The 16,609-nt window shown below is 38.0% G+C and overlaps 1 protein-coding gene across 1 annotated transcript in view; it reads right to left on the reverse strand.

Annotated features, from left to right (window-relative positions):
• Positions 1-16,380, reverse strand: part of LOC122086854 — a gene marked incomplete at its 5' end in the record, with an annotated part of 32,076 nt that extends 15,696 nt beyond the window's left edge. Inside the window, one exon of the mRNA XM_042655793.1 lies at positions 16,190-16,380. Coding sequence (XP_042511727.1) covers positions 16,190-16,380 — 191 coding nt within the window. The remainder of the gene's footprint in view (positions 1-16,189) is intronic.
• Positions 16,381-16,609: the final 229 nt, after the last annotated feature.

Genomic DNA, 16,609 nt, shown 5'->3' on the forward strand with positions numbered 1-16,609 from the left:
TGGTGCATGTGCCTTATAATATGAGATTGAGAGAAGAGCACATACGCCTTGACATGGAGAATAATAATTCCCAATCCAACAGGTCGGAATCTTCCAGGTGAAAGAAGATGAGGATCCCATTTATGAGTGGGTCAGAGAAAGAGATGAGCCATTATTAGATGAGCCTGAAGGCCGGCCCAATAGCCAGATTGTTTAACAGATGGGTACTTAAGGACTATATGGCGACAGAGGGCAGAATTCACTCACAACCCCCTGTCCATTAAGCCCCACCCTGGCACTAGAGATGATGACGAAGAACAGTGGTCATGTCTGCCACTCAGACACCTGACCCGACCCAAGGCCATGATGGTGGTGGTGTGACCCGACCCAAGGCTATGATGGTGGTGGTGGTGGTACTTGTGCTAGTGGATATGATGATAGTGACAAATTAGCTACCTTACGCAAGGAAGACCAAACGCATTACGATCTGGAGCAACAGCCAAAGCCACAGAGATTCATATGGGAGACTCAGTTCACCAATGCCACGTAAAATGAGAATCATGGTCCACGACACTCAAGGTCCATGCTGACAGTTTAGACTTGAGGAGGCAACTGGAATGTGCATGGATTTATCAAGCATGTCAAGCACAATGGAAGCCATGAATTTGGGGGAGAGTAGATGATAAAAAATAAAAGACGGAAAAAGAATTAACACAAGGAAGAATTGTAGCTATAGATCTCTCTCGGTCTTAAAGCTTGGATTTTATATCATATGAAATTAATTCCAGCAAAACCCACTTCAAATTTCCACTAGACTATCAGAGAGAAGTAATACAGCAATATTCATAATACCTATTGTTCTTCTTCAGATCAGAAAAGAACAGTAAACTTACTCCAAAGAAGAAACCACGGCAGCAGCAGGCCAGTAGTACTCCATCCTTTTCTTCTTCGTTTTCCTTCTTCTTTTCTTCTTCCTCCCTTGACGATTTGGGTAGAGGGAATTTCTCTCCCTTACTCTCATGATTTTGGGTAGATAGAAATCTCTCCCAATCATCCTCCTTCCCTTGTCTCCACCTCTCTCTCTCTCTCTCACCTTCCTAGCTAGACTCGATCAATCCTTATTCTCCACCTCTCTTTCCTTATTTCATTCAAATTACCCTTTTCTTTGTAGTAATCTTCCTTTACTTCTTTATCTCTTTCCTTATTCCATTCAAATTCTCCTTTTCTTTTGATTTTTCTTCCTTCACATCCTTATTTCTTTCCTTATTCCATTCTCATGATTTCCCACTCCACATTTTCCTATTTTATCTCCACCTTCTAAATCCATCTTGACAAGATTCTATTCCAAGAGAAACACCCCTCTACGTACAACACTCCTTCCAACTTAGTAGTTAGTTACAAGAGGGGCCACCCAAGCTACCCAATAGAAAATATTAAAAAAATCCCTCTTCTAAAAGCAGATTAAGATTCAAACCATAAGCCTCCCTCTCTCCAGCAAGGGTCCCAACCACTAGTTTAATAGCTTAAATGTTAAAAGGTTCACAAATAAATAAATATATGCTATAAGATATAATACCAAACATAGAAAATATTGATCGCAACCAAATTTAATTTCTCACTTAGTCACAGGTATGGAATCTGCAAAAAAAAGTGAAAATTTTCTTATTACCCCTGAATGGGCAAGGGTATTATATATATTCTGGTCAAACTAATTTTATAGTGTGCAAATGCTGTTAAAATCACCTTAATGAAAATAATTTTATAAACATTAAAACAAAATATTATTTTACCACACTTTTTCTTTTTTTTGTGACAATGTTTTATCATGATAATATGATGCAGATACAGCTGCCCTTACCTGGTTGGACGAGCATGACCGGCTTTAGAAGCCAAACCAAGAAGAACCGGTCCAGCCCAAGCTTTTGATCCAACAAGGGTTGGAAATAAAATTAGTAGTTACTTGGCATTTTATTTCATGCCATTTATTTTCCAGATTTGAATGTAGGAGTTAAGATTTATTTCCTTTGTATTAGCTTCTTTTTATGGTTATTTCCTAATTTAGGTTAGATATTGTGTTAGTAGAGTTTCTAATTTCATGTCTTTATTCTCTATATATTGGCTGTAGTCGATGGACATGTAGAGAATGATGAATTAATTATTTTGGGTGAAGTTGTGGTTATGCTTAGTCGTGTGAATCTCCTCCCCTCCTTTGATTCTTCCCTTCTTCCCTTCTTCCCTAAGGCCCCCATCCCTTCTTCCCTACGGCCACCATCAACTTGGTACCAAAGCCGAAGATCCCATTCCCCTTCTTCCTTCCATCTTCTTCTTCCCTTCCCCCTTTCTCTGTTTCGGTTCTACAGAAACTGAGAACCAAAAAAAAAAAATCGATTCTGTCTTCTCTGGACAGAATCAACCCCTCTTGTTTTCACTGCCACCCCTTTTTCCCTTCTTTTCCCTTCCGACAGCAGCCAAAAAAAAAAAACCTGCCTCCTCTTTCTTTGTTGACAGCCAAAAAAAAAAAAAAGTCGACGAAGAAGGAAAGTCGAGAAGAGAGAGAGAGAAAAACAGAAGAAAGAAACAGAAGAAGAAGAAGAAGAAGAGCAGACGAAAAGAGAAGGGATATCAAGACTCATATCTGGAATCCTACCACAAATAGACCTCCATCTTCTCCGTCGGTTGCAGGTTTCTTTTTCTGCCTCCAAGAGAGAAGAAGCCCTTGGTCGGTAAAACCCCTATGATTCCTTATTTTTTATTTTAACCCCTGTTTCTGAACTTCCAGAATTACCCTCCTCTTTCTCCTTCAATTCCTTTTAGTCCATATTTTACCTTGTCTTTCCAAGTATACCCCTATACCCACACGTGACATCCTTTTGGAACTTAAATTGAATTTTAGTATTTACAGTTCTGCCATCCCTGCAAAAACAAAAAAAAAAAAAAAAAGATAATTACCATTCTACCATTCTCCTTTAAGTTTCTATTTATTTTCTATTTTGCCATTACTCTTTGAGTGCTATTTTGTTAATCATCACCATGGTAGCCAATAGTGAAGTTGTTCAACAGTTGAACTCTTATAAAGGAGAAACTGATACAAAAATTGATGCTCTCACTACCATTGTCACATCCCTTAAGATAATGATAGAACCAATGCAAGTTTCTATGGGATCCATGCAAATTTCTATTGATCGTTTGGTGGCAGCAGATAAAGGAAAAAGTTCCATTCAATCTGGGGATTCTTCCAAAACCACTCCACAAGATCCGTCACTACCACCACCACTACCACCACATCATACACCACCACCACCACCTCCACCACAATATGGAACTGGTAGATATGATGATGGAGCAGAACGAGCGGCAAAATTGGATGTTCTTGATTTTTATGGAGACAACAATCCAGAATTGTACCTTGACTAGATTCACAGCTTAGAGACATTCTTCAGATGATATGGGTTGACTGAGACCCGAAAGATACTATTTGCAAAGGCCAAATGGAAAGGCACAGCCCGTGTCTGGTGGGTCAAGCAACAGCAACAAAACCGAACCCGTGGCATTGGTTTAGTCACTACTTGGGCTGAAATGCATGAAGTCATGAACCGGAGATTCTTACCTTCTGATTACAAGCAACACATGCATCTCAAGTTTGCAAAGTTGAAACAGGAGAATTTAACCGTTGAAGAATATGTTGCGGATTTTATTATTTGGCCACTCATTCAAATTTTGAGTGGGATGAAGTATTAGTGGCACAATTTCGCAATGGTTTACACCCTCAACTTAATGCTGCCCTTGCGTCTAGTCGATTGCCTACTATGGAAGACGCAGTGCAAGTAGCGTATTAGGTATCAGAGAAATTTTGCAGATACTTTTCCTCGAGGTACTAGTTCCATCCTGCAACAGCCTCCTACACAAGAAAGGTCATTTAGCAAACCACAGGCTAGTACTACATCTATGGCCTCTTCACGACTTAGTCATCCATATTATCCACCTCAACATGTTTCTGAAATGTCATCGACTCATCGTCATGGCCTACTCATCCATACTCACCCCCTCGGCATGGTTCAGATAAACCTTCTAATGCAACAAAATTTATAGTTCGGTGCTACTCATGCCATGGATTTGGACATATCAATGCTCAATGTCCCAGCCATTTGGTTGCTTTTATTGATAAAGATTCTCCAATACCATATATTCCCAAAGAGCAATTTGGTTCTGACACAGTTGATTTAAGCTAAAAGCATGCACCAGGGAAGTCAATGACACTCTCAATGATGAAGACCAACATCCTTTTTATGCCATTCGTCATGTGTTGACCACTCAAAAAGCCACTGACAATGACAATTGGTGATGTAGATAAGTCACTTGGGCTTATTTTATTGCAAATAAACCTTGGGTTATGTTATATATGTGTTGGGCCTTTGATCCCATGGGTTTTCTTTGAAATAGGCCACTTTAATGGGCCTAAAATATAGGTAGAATGTAGAAAAAGGGGATTTAATTCATTGATTTAGTTAGTTGCTATTTAATTCAATAAAGGCTCATTAGGCCATTAGTCGGTTGTAAAGTCCTATATGGACTATTAGTTAGTTAATCCTACTCCATGTTGGAGTCATAAAGTCAAGTCCTACTCCTATTTTGAATTCCTAGTTGTAGTAGAAGTGTCTAGTCCTATTGGGAAACTAGCTCCTAGTAGTAATTTGATTGCTATTCTGCCCTCTATAAAAAGAGGAGCCTATGTACTTATAATTTCATATTTGAATGAATGAATTATTGAGTGATTACTCTTTAGCTAAAAAAACTGTTATTGAGAGGTGAGATGCCTAAACCTTTGAGAGGTGTGATACCCAAAACCTGAGGGGTGAGATACCCATTCCTTTATTCTCTTTCACCCTTCTCAACCCTCCATCGATTCTTCTTTTTCTATTTTTATTTTCTATTTATTGTTATTAGAACTGTTAAAGCATAAAAAACAGAATTAGCCAGCCAAAGAGTTCTTGTTCTTGAAGCCAATCAACCCTCATTGTTGCCCAAGTTTGAGATCTGATCTGCAGATCCTTTGGAGGATTGGTTCTATACTCTAAGAAGATCAATCAATCATCTCTTGAAGGTTATCTGAAGAAGACAAGTTGCTATTCCTGCAAAATTCTTCACATTCTCTCTCCTAGGTCTGAAAATCAAGAAAGTGCATAACTCCATAATCAGCCGTCATAAGCCCTTCATATTTGGGGGTTTTTGTACCCTCCCTAGGGACTATCTACACTCAAAAGTGCAGCTCAATCAGACTCCCACAGACCTAGCCGCACCTTTCTCTCTCTAGCTTTATAGAAGGTCTTTCTCTCTCCTATCGGGTTGGGTTTTCGGCTGGTTTTGCTTCTATATGGGTATTGTATCATTGGGGGTTTATTTGATGGTATTATTTCTTTGTTTCATGCTTCTATTTGTATTATTTGGGGTTATAAACTGCGGAGTTAGTTACTTGTAATCTACTCCTGCATTTAGTGGTATCAGAGCTACAGTTGAAGAAAGCTCCAAACAATCTATCAGTGCCTAACCGAAGATGGTTCCATCAATTCGTTACTTTACTGGATAAAGGGATACATTCTACATCCTTGATTGGTTAGATTCTCTGGAAGAATATTTTGACTACTATAACTTGACAGAGACACAGAAGCTTCAAATTGTTTGCTTCTGGTTGATTGGTCGTGCTAGAGATTGGTGGAGCGTCCATGAAAAGTGACTCCGAGTTCGAGGACATGAGCCTAGGACTTGGGAAGAGATGAAGTACGAGTTAGTGACACAATACCTCCCTGTATATTTCCAAAGAAGGCTCTTCCTCCACAGGATTCTCATCATAATACATCTATTGCTGCCCAATTTAATGATAAGCCACGTTATTTTCATGGGAAATTCCTTGAATGAATGCGTGAATTGGACATATACTTTGACAACTACAACTTAACAGAGACACAAAACGCCAATATGCATATTCCCAGATGAGTGATTATGTTCGAATGCAATGAAGAGTTCGTGAAAGGCAACTTCAAGCTCAAGAATGTAAACCCAGAACGTGGGACGAGATGCAGTATGAGTTGGCAGGAATGTACCTATCTGAGCATGAACAAAACATGCACTTCCACCAGATGTCCAAAAGCCACCCACACTTGACAATAGCATGAAAGAATCATCAGCCTCTACTGCAAGGAGCAACAAGAGAAGACACCTCTGACCAGTGAACTAGAGTCAAAAGTTGAGGTTAGTGTTAATTTTTTCAGCCATTCCTATTATTGAAGAAGAGCTAGTCATTGATGTTCCCATCAACAAGACTCATGTGGGAGAAGTCAAAAGAAACAAGGTTGCCACAATGGACAATGAGGTTGAGACTAGGGAACTGGACACTACAACAACTGTGATGATTGTGAACAGCCAAGAAGAAGATCCTAAGGAGTTCAAGAATGAAGTGTTTGAACCATCAATGGAACAGATTAGGAACCACCAGGTAGATGAACCAAAAGAGCTTCATGTTGCATTGAAGTTAGAAGAGATCAAAGGTGCAAATGTAAATGTAAATGACCCTATGGATACATCCGAAGATGTTGAAGTTGAGCATGTGGAGTTCATCATCCCATTAAAGTATCTTAAAGATCGAGCTCCTCACATTCTAGACTACATCTTTATTATCAAAGAACTACCTGAATTTTTCTACAGGTTGAAGAGGGACGTGCACAATGATATAATCACCCTCACACTCTACAAAATTTGAGGACGAATTTTTTCTAAGAGAGGGCGAGTTGATGTAGATAAGTCACTTGGGCTTATTTTATTGCAAATAAGCCTTGGGTTGTGTTATATGTGTTGGGCCTTTGATCCCATGGGTTTTCTTTGAAATAAGCCACTTTGATAGACCTAAAATATAGGTAGAAGGTAGAAAAAGGGGATTTAATTCATTAGTTTAGTTAGTTGTTATATAATTCAATAAAGGCCCATTAGGCCATTGGTCAGTTGTAAAGTCCTATATGGACTATTAGTTAGTTAATCCTACTCCATGTTGGAGTCAAAAAATCAAGTCCTAGTCCTATTTTGAATTCCTAGTTGTAGTAGGAGTGTCTAGTCCTATTGGGAAACTAGCTCCTAGTTGTAGTAGGAGTGTCTAGTCCTATTGGGAAACTAACTCCTAGTAGTAGTTTGATTGCTTTTCTGCCCTCTCTAAATAGAGAAGCCTATGTACTTATAATTTCATATTTGAATGAATGAATTATTGAGTGATTACTCTTTAGCTAAAAAAACTGTTATTGAGGGGTGAGATACCCATTCCTTTATTCTCTTTCACCCTTCTCAACCCTCCATCGATTCTTCTTTTTCCATTTTTATTTTCTGTTTATTGTCATTAGAAGTTCAGACCTGTTAAAGCATACAAAATCAGAATCAGCTAGCCAAAGAGTTCTTGTTCTTGAAGCCAATCGACCCTCATTGCTGCCCAAGTTTGAAATCTGATCTGCAGATCCTTTAAAGGACTGGTTCTATACTCTAAGAAGATCAATCAATCCTCTCTTGAAGGTTATCTGAAGAAGACAAGTTGATATTCCTATAGAATTCTTCACATTCTCTTTCCTAGGTATGAAAATTAAGAAAGCGCATAACTCCATAACCAACCGTCAGAAGCCCTTCATATTTGGGGGTTTTTGTACCCTCCCTAGGGACTATCTACACCCAAAAAGTGCAGCTCAATTGGGCTCCCACAAACCTAGCCGCACCTTTCTCTCTCCAACTCTATAAAAAGTTTTTCTCTCTCCTATCGGGTTGGGTTTTGGGTTGATTTTGCTCCTATATGGGTATTGTATCCTTAGGAGTTTATTTGATGGTATTATTTCTTTGTTTCTTACTCCTATTTGTATTGTTTGGGGTTATAAACTGCAGAGTTAGTTACTTGTAATCTACTCCTGCATTAATTGGCGCCGCAGTAGTATTTTCCAGACTCGTGTGAAGTGCAATGACCAGTTGTTAACCTTGGTCATTGATGGAGGTAGTTGCACTAATGTCGTCTTTGAAGACACTGTTCGTAAGCTGGGATTGAAGACAAAGCCACATCCAAATCCCTACAAGGTTGCTTGGGTAAACAACACTAATCTCAAAATCACATATAAGTGTTTGGTCACATATTCTATCTGTGGATTTAAGGATAAAGTCCAATATGACGTCCTCCCTCTGCCGGTGTGCCATATCCTTCTTGGTCGACCTTGGTTGTTTGACAAGAAAGTACAGCATTGTGACTATGCCAATGCCTATGCTTTCAAGCATGCCAACAAGACTATGAAGTTTCATCTTGCCAAAGATCTCCCTGAAAATAAACTCAAGAAGATGGTGGGATCGTTCCTCATTCAGTGTATTCCTTTAGACGGTCTCCTCGGTCCTTTTCCACACTCGACAGAGTCGAGTTCTTTTCAGAGGAGGAAAGTTGATGCAGATACAGCTGCCCTTACCTAGTTGGATCAATATGACCGGCTTTGGAAGCCAAGAACCAACAATAACCAGTCCAGCCCAAGGTTTTGGTCCAACAAGGGTTGAAAATAAAATCAATAGTTACTTAGTATTTTATTTCATACCTTTTATTTTCCAGATTTGAATGTAGGAGTTAGGATTTATTTCCTTTGCATTAGTTTCCTTTTATGGTTATTTCCTAGTTTAGGTTAGATACTATGTTAGTAGAGTTTCTAATTTCATGTCTTTATTCTCTATATATTGGCTATAGTCGATGGACATGTAGAGAATGATGAATTAATTATTTTGGGTGAAGTTGTGGTTATGCTTGGTCATGTGAATCTCCTCCCCTCCCTTTGATTCTTCCCTTCTTCCCTAAGGCCCCCATCCCTTCTTCCCTACGGCCCCCATCATAATATTTATGAAATTTTCATAATTGAGAGAAGTCCAAGAATTTAAAAGTTGAAAATCTTCCCTATAACAAAAATCCAGTTTTTGTTCTTGGACTAGGGGGTTGACTTTTTATACTTTTGGAATTTGATTTTTAAACTATTTTTATTGAATTCAAATAGGGGTTATTTGCTTATTTAAGAATAAGTCAAACGCCTCAACAATTACAAATAACTCACCTCTAGCAAGCTAGGTCTTTGTATTTTCTAACCAAAACTATACTAACAGAGCTTGTCCTTGCATGTGTGGCCCCCTCTCATAAGCACCCTTTCTATTAATGCCCTAAATCATCATAATGGTGGCACAAGATCACAATGGAATTTGTTAATGCCTTCTACCATAAACCTTAAGGTGCTATCAACAATTTCCATCATTAAGAACAAAACATTAATCAATTAAGCCTTATGCCACTTAGATTTGCCTACATGAATCTCGATATGACATTTCACTCAATGCATGGCCATATCTTCCAAAACAAGCAATCATGCCTCTTCTCATTTCAACCCAATTTAATTTGGCCCTTCTTATTTTTTTTTTTTTGTTAATGCATTCAACTTGCACCATATTGGCTCCACATTGGAGCAGGCATTGGTTTTTGCAGTACAAGACCGAAACATCATGGTGAACCTTTCTCATAGTGTCACAGATTGTTGCTACATTGAGAATTCCCAATACAATAATGTCTAATCCCATTCTTTCCATTCCCTCCAATTGTTTATCTCAACAAGCATATCTTAGATGTCCCCATTTTGTGTGTAAGTAATTCTTGGGTGCCCAGCATTCTTATCCATAAATCATGGATGATCACATAAATTCTAATGCTTCATCACATAAAAGTGGCTCTCAAATTCCACCTAACTCTTAACTCTTGGGACAACATCCTTTTCAATCTTCCCCTCCTTGTAGATGATTAAACCAAGATAATAGCATTGAAGCTTTTTCTACCAGGGGTGGGGGGTAGTTAGAGGGAGAATGATGAATGGCACCAAGATCAATTTTATGCAATTAATTGAAATCCAGAGACAGCAAAACCATAGTTCGAGGTCTTGCTAATATCTCGCTTTTTGGCGAGTCAAGACCAAGGTTATTAAGGCGGTGAGGCGACCGAGGCGTTTGAGGGTCTTTCAGAGCACTTTGGTGATAGGGCGGGCATAATGCGTCACCTTATTTTATACAACCATTCTATTTGACTCAAATCCTAGTTGAATCCTACTATTCATATGCTAAATAAATATCAAAAGTTCATACTTCATACCAAAGCAATAATGCATAAGCTAATCTGATTTTCCAAATAAATGGAAGGTACTTAGGTACTAGGCAGTAAAAAAGAGCTGCATATAAGGCTATAAGTATATTCATCCAATCTGGTTTTCCAAAGAACATGGCAGGTGGTAATATATTAAAAAATAATAATAATAATAATAATAATAATAATAAATAAATAAATAAATAACAATAAATCAAATCAGTAGCCTCATATTTATACAGAAAACAAGATTTTTTTTAAATCAATAGCCTCATATTTATGCAGTAATTGGCTCTTAACACTAGCCTAGGTCTTCATCTTCACTAATATTAAGAATCAAACCAAAACAGCATATTCAATTAAAAACAGAACCACAAGAATGACAGAAGAAATAAGGGAGAAGAAAGAAGAAGAACAAGAAAAGAAAAGACAAGTACAGAGCAATCACCGTAGCTTGAAGAAGAGTGAAGAACAGAAGAAGAAAAAAAGAACAGATTAGTTTAAATTAGTTTAAGGCCATACACCTTCCAATCACAAATTGATATTTGGAATCTATCTAAATTAGTTTAAAAAAACTATAAATTCTAAAATGCACATAAGGCGATCGCCTTGGGTAAAAGGCGTCGCCTTATAACGCCTTACCACATAAGACGGCCGCCTTATGTGTTGTCTCCAAGGCGCCCTACTGCCTTTAGACTCTTTGAGCCGCCTCAGCGCCTTGGCGACGCCTTGATAACTATGGTCAAGATCATAGGCGACACTGGAAAACTATATTATCTCGCTCAAGATCTCAATTTCTCGCCGAGATTTCGGTTTATTTCTTAGTTTCAACTCAACTCAATTGAAGCAAACCAAGTCACGTGGAGTTTTATAGCATATTTCGACAAGATTTCTCGCCTTTCTCACCTTGCTATGAAGAAAAACCCCACTCAACTTAAGGTCCCGGTGCTTCTTCTTGCCAAATCTCACCTCTCCAATAGAGATTACCAATTTCAACACTTGGTTCAACAAATAAACTTCTACACTTGGAGATTGAAGATTAACACTTCAACAACAACACTTGGAGCTCCATCTCTTCTCAAGAACACTTCTAGGTAAAAAGAAAATATCAAGAACTATCTTTTACACATAAACATGATCAATACTTGTTTGTTGACTATGTACTAATTATGTGATAAAATGTACTCTGATCTATGGATTGATGGAGGCAAATTTTTCTCTTCAAATTTTTTTTTCTATAAAAAAAAAAAGATTTTATTGCCAAAAAAAAAAATTAAAAATATGGTTTATACTTATTGTTTGGATTCCAATCTTATTTATGTTGGACATTGTTGGCCGATCTATGGTCTCACTGTGTTGCTTTTTCAGTTGGTATAATAAGTATTTTGATTCCTGAAATTTAAAAAATATTTTAGAAAATTACTGAAAAATCCAAAAAATAAGGAAAAATATTCGTTTTGTTTTAAAATTAAAAGTTATGAAAGCATTGTTAATATATTTCAACTTGAAAATGATGATTCTTATGTTTCATTCCATTATAATTTTTTATTAACCATGGTACTATTATTTATAAAAAATTATTTTTAATTAAGGAAAAAAAAAAGACAAGAGGTAGGGGAAAATAGGAAACAACCATTTGATTTTTTTTACGACTTTGAAATGATGTTGAATAGCTCATAATGCATGCATTTTTTTTATGCAACAGTGTTTAAAATTGCAGCACACTATTTGGGGGCTGGAGGTAGAGGTTGAGGTGGAGATATAGCATGGTTGTTGGAGTCATTAGGAAATAACAAGAAAAAGTAAAGATGTAGGTATTGTAGGAAAAGGCTAAATCCTGAGGTGCCACCTTGTTGAAGGAGCATTTGGCTGGTGGGTAGAAGGATGTGGCCAAATTCCCATAAGTTACAGATAAAGTGCAAAGGGGCATGTCTAAGCACCTACGAGGAGGAAGCTTACAGAGGGCAAATAAGCAAGGTTAGAAGAAGAATTTGATGTGGCAGTCTTAGAGAAACACCTAGCAGCAGTCCATGTTGATTCTGACAGTGATTAAAGGCTTAAAGAATTCACAAGCAGAGTGGAGACAGGTGTAGCAGGCTAAGGCACATAGCCAGCTCACAGCCCAGATGGATAGAATTAGACAGGAAGAGATACTGAAAACTTGCTCTGGCTCTAAGCAGCTGTATCAGATGCACAGCTTGCTAGGGAGAAAAGAAGCAAAGGCAGAGGGATTTGCCTCTCAGGAAAACACAGAATGTGAGGGCAGCCACACCCCAATCCCCACCCCCAAGACAACATGATGATCCCATGACGTTCTCTATTTTTACTAGTAACAGGTTCGAAACTTGGAAACAGCCTCATCTGCGTAGCAAAGGGTAAGGGTACATACATTTGCCCCTCCCAAACCCTCCAGTAGCGGGAGCCTCATGCACTGGGTTGCTCTTTTTTTATTGGCATTTGGTAACAGTGTTCCGGCATCGATTCTGGAACAAAAATATATCAACACCAGCATTTGGTATGCACCTGAAAGAATCAATTCTGTTTCTACACCATATAATTACAAAAAATCCCATTGTATAAATTTAAATACCATTCTCCAATTTTCACCTTCCCAATATTTACCAAATTGCCCTTATTCATACTACATATAATTTACATGAACCATTCATGAATATTATCAGCAATAACAACATGGATCCTGTGTAATGTATGAGGATATTAGATTAAACATAAAAAGAAAATATTCTAGATATATAAAACTCTAATAAGTTAAAAATAATAAGCAATTTGGAAAACATACCAATCAAGTTAAATATATTCATATTAATATTTCAGAATTAAAGTCATTTTTTTTGGTAGAGATTTGAATTTATGTTTAATTTTAAGCATCAATATGGTAATTATATTGTAGCAATTAATTGTTTTCTTCATCGAACATTGTTTTCTATTAGAGCAAACACCAACAAATACAAAGAAAAACATAGACAGATTCACACAAGACACAAATTCAACAAGGTTCACACACCGATGTGGTGTGGTATGTCATTGGGCGAAAAAGAAAAGTTACAATGGAGATCTCTCTCAGGAGCACTCAAATTGCGACAAGAAAACTCGCCTAGAAACCCTTACATGAAAGACCCCAAATTTCAATACTTGCTCAACAAGACGATAGAACATTATATACCCCTCCAAGTCGGTTCGATCCATCGGGCTTAGCCCCCGCACCCCCATACAAGATCAATGTTGGGCTCCGGGCCTCTTACCATCACAGATCTCGAGAAAAATCTCATTCAGGTCACCACCAAAATATGTCGGAGCGGGTCATTCTTCAAAACAGGTCAAGAATTCGAAACAAACTTAACATTTTCTTGAAGAACTTTTGTCTGCAATTGAATTAAAACACTGAAATGCACTGGTTATAATACCGCATTTAGCATATGTGTTAATGAGGGCATATGCAATTTACAAGAAGTCAAACCCATTCTTTACTACATGGGCATGAGGACGATTTCACTGGTTGGATGCAAACTGGAACATGAGCTGAGGACACTAGCCCGTGTAAGCTTATCTGGCTCAAATCCTTGTTGAATCATGTTCTTGAGAAGTTTCATAGCTTCCCTTCCATCACCCTCTCCATAAACCCCAATCATGGTGGTCCAAGAAACAACATTGAGGGTAATCATTCCATCAAAAGCCCTATGAGCATCCACTATAAATTTGTTTGTGCATACATGTTAAAAGTGCACTATCCACAAGAGCATCCACATCAAAGGAGAGCCACAATAAGACCATGTACCTACCTCCCCAATTCGCAAGAGCACAAAACCCCAAAAAAATATTTAAAAGACTACTAAAAGTAAAGTCATCCCCATTTACACCTTCAGACCGCATCTTCTAAAAGACTCCAGAGCCTCTTTCACCAATCTGTTATATGCATAGCAGGAAACCATCACATTCCACAAGACCATATTTGTAAAAAGAATCTTTTCGAATACCCAACATCTTCCACTAAACTACACTTTGAATAGATATCAATAGGAGCACTTCCAACAAAACAATTCAAAGCTGATTTTGATTTGATTATAAAGCAATGCAACTGTTTCCCAATCTCTACAAGCATTTCCTTGAAATATGACAAACCCATATTGTCGTCATCATTGTATTCCATGATAAAACATATATTTCGTCCCATTTCATCAAACGACCTGCATGCATCTGCAAACTTGTTGCATCTCAGATACATACCCAAAAGCTGGTTTTGCAGAGATTGTCTATGATCATATCCTAATTTGACAACGTGCAAATGTACTTGTCTTCCTCCAGGAAGGAAACCCATTTTTGCAGAAATTCTCAACTTCTGAACAAAACAAAGCACTTAAATGGGATACATTGGCATGGTCCATTTGAAAGGTCGCCAATGAAGCTCTGAGACGTCTAACAGGGAAATAAGTGAAACTCTTATTACATTGGTCTTATTCGGGTTCTTCACCATGTCCGGGAGTTCGAACGAGAGCATTAGATGAGATGGCTGATAAGTGACACTTGAAATTAGCAGCAAGCTTAAAAGGTGAGATGAATTTACAGGCCATGGAACCAAAAACACCGTCAGTGCAGACAAATAATGACGCATCAGGAATTACAAAGGAAAAATAAAAAGGCTATGGTTATGGGCAATGGTGATTGAGGGATATTCAGAGAGGTGATGGGGGTTGCAGCATGGTTGTACAGGGAGATGGTGGAGGTAGTAACAACAGCAACAAGGGAGATGGGAGTGTGCAGGTGTGTGTGGAGCAGAGACGATGGTAGTGATGTGGCGTCAAGGAGGAGGAGATCGAGCAGTTGTGCTTCAAAAACAAAATATCAAGGATCAAACAATTTATGTTCCATCTATCCTGATCTTGGAGGGTATTTGGGGCCAGTCTATTCTCTAGGAACAAGAAATCGTAATGGATTTACCAAATAGAATTCCACTCTCGTTTTATTCCCGTGGAACAGGAATCAGCGGCCAAGAATCAGGAGTGTTATCAAACAATGCCTAAACCACCTCACCATTAAGGATTCCAAAACATTCACCAAAAGTAAGTCATATCTAGTAGCATGTAAATCCTTTAACAAAGATCATATAACTCAACTGCTTTGCAAAATCTAACCCAATCACCACACCCCACCTTGAAAACCCCCAATATAGGTACAGGCATAGGACATCAAGTAATCATGGCACCAGACTTGATACAACATTAATGGTTAGATAAAACAGTAGTAAAACAATGCCTCAATTAATTGCCCACCAACTCTTCTATGCAGGTTTTTTTCCATTGTCGATTTTTGAGGGGTTTTGCTATTGATTTGTTTTGAAGTAAATTAAAGAACCAGGTATACTTCTGGTAACAGAGGAACAACAGAAAGGTTATCAATCAGATCTATCTACTCAACCAACATTTAGCAACTCAACAAAGTTTGTAAATTCACTCTTTTGTTCAGCTAATCAAAATCTTACCACAGTCAATTCCAGTAATTTTAGAAAACTAATTGAAAATATAACTAACTTTGAAAAAAAAAAACTTTGCGTGAAAACGAAATGTACGGATAACATCAGATAAATATGACATTCCCATGAAAATAGAGGATCAAAGTTTCAATAATGTATTGAGAGCTAAACACCAAAAATTTTAGGTTTAGATGAAAAGATTCACAAATTTAGTGCAAGAAAGGAACACCATTAGTAAGTAAAGTCAGTTGTCTCACCTCATTGCTGATTCCCAGGGAAAAAAAATGTCCACAAACTGATAATAAACAAGTGCGCGTCAGGAGGAGGGGGAGGAGAGAGTACAAAAGAAAATTGTATCAACCATATAATCAAAATTGAGACGAATTGGACATCAAGAGCATAAAGAAAACGATATAAAACACATCCAAAATAAAAATACGATACAACATCTAAGAAAAAAAGAATCCCATAATGACACATTAGGGTTTCTTTGGTTTTGTAAATTCCCAAACTCCCTCGTTCTTCAGATAAGGGTATCAAGGTCGTGAGAGACAAACCTTGAACGAACAACGTTGCCGCACTCGGAGCACTTGTTGAGGCCGCGCAGGTTCTGCTTCGGTGTGTCGGAATGCTGTGAAGTGGCAGCGGTTACTGTGGTGCTGTTGGGAACATAGGTGGTGGTGGTAGTGTCGGTGCTATTGTTGCTTAGGAGTCGGGGCTGGCGAATAGGCCGCCAGTTTATTGATTTTCATTTTCTCTTCGACTGCTGATTCGAAACAAAACATTACAACCGAAAACTTCGTCCCTGATTCAATGGCCGTTAAGAGTATAGGCGAAGGTTTTAATACTCGGGATCGGTCTCAACCAAATTGGTATCGGATCGTTTGAAATCAGATTGGATCGGTTGGATTTACCCTCTTTTTTTTTTCTTTTTTTTTTCTTTCTAAATCGGTTATTTTGTTTTTTGTTTTTGTTTT

Source organism: Macadamia integrifolia, chromosome 8, assembly GCF_013358625.1.
Source record: "Macadamia integrifolia cultivar HAES 741 chromosome 8, SCU_Mint_v3, whole genome shotgun sequence".
Lineage (NCBI taxonomy): Eukaryota > Viridiplantae > Streptophyta > Magnoliopsida > Proteales > Proteaceae > Macadamia > Macadamia integrifolia.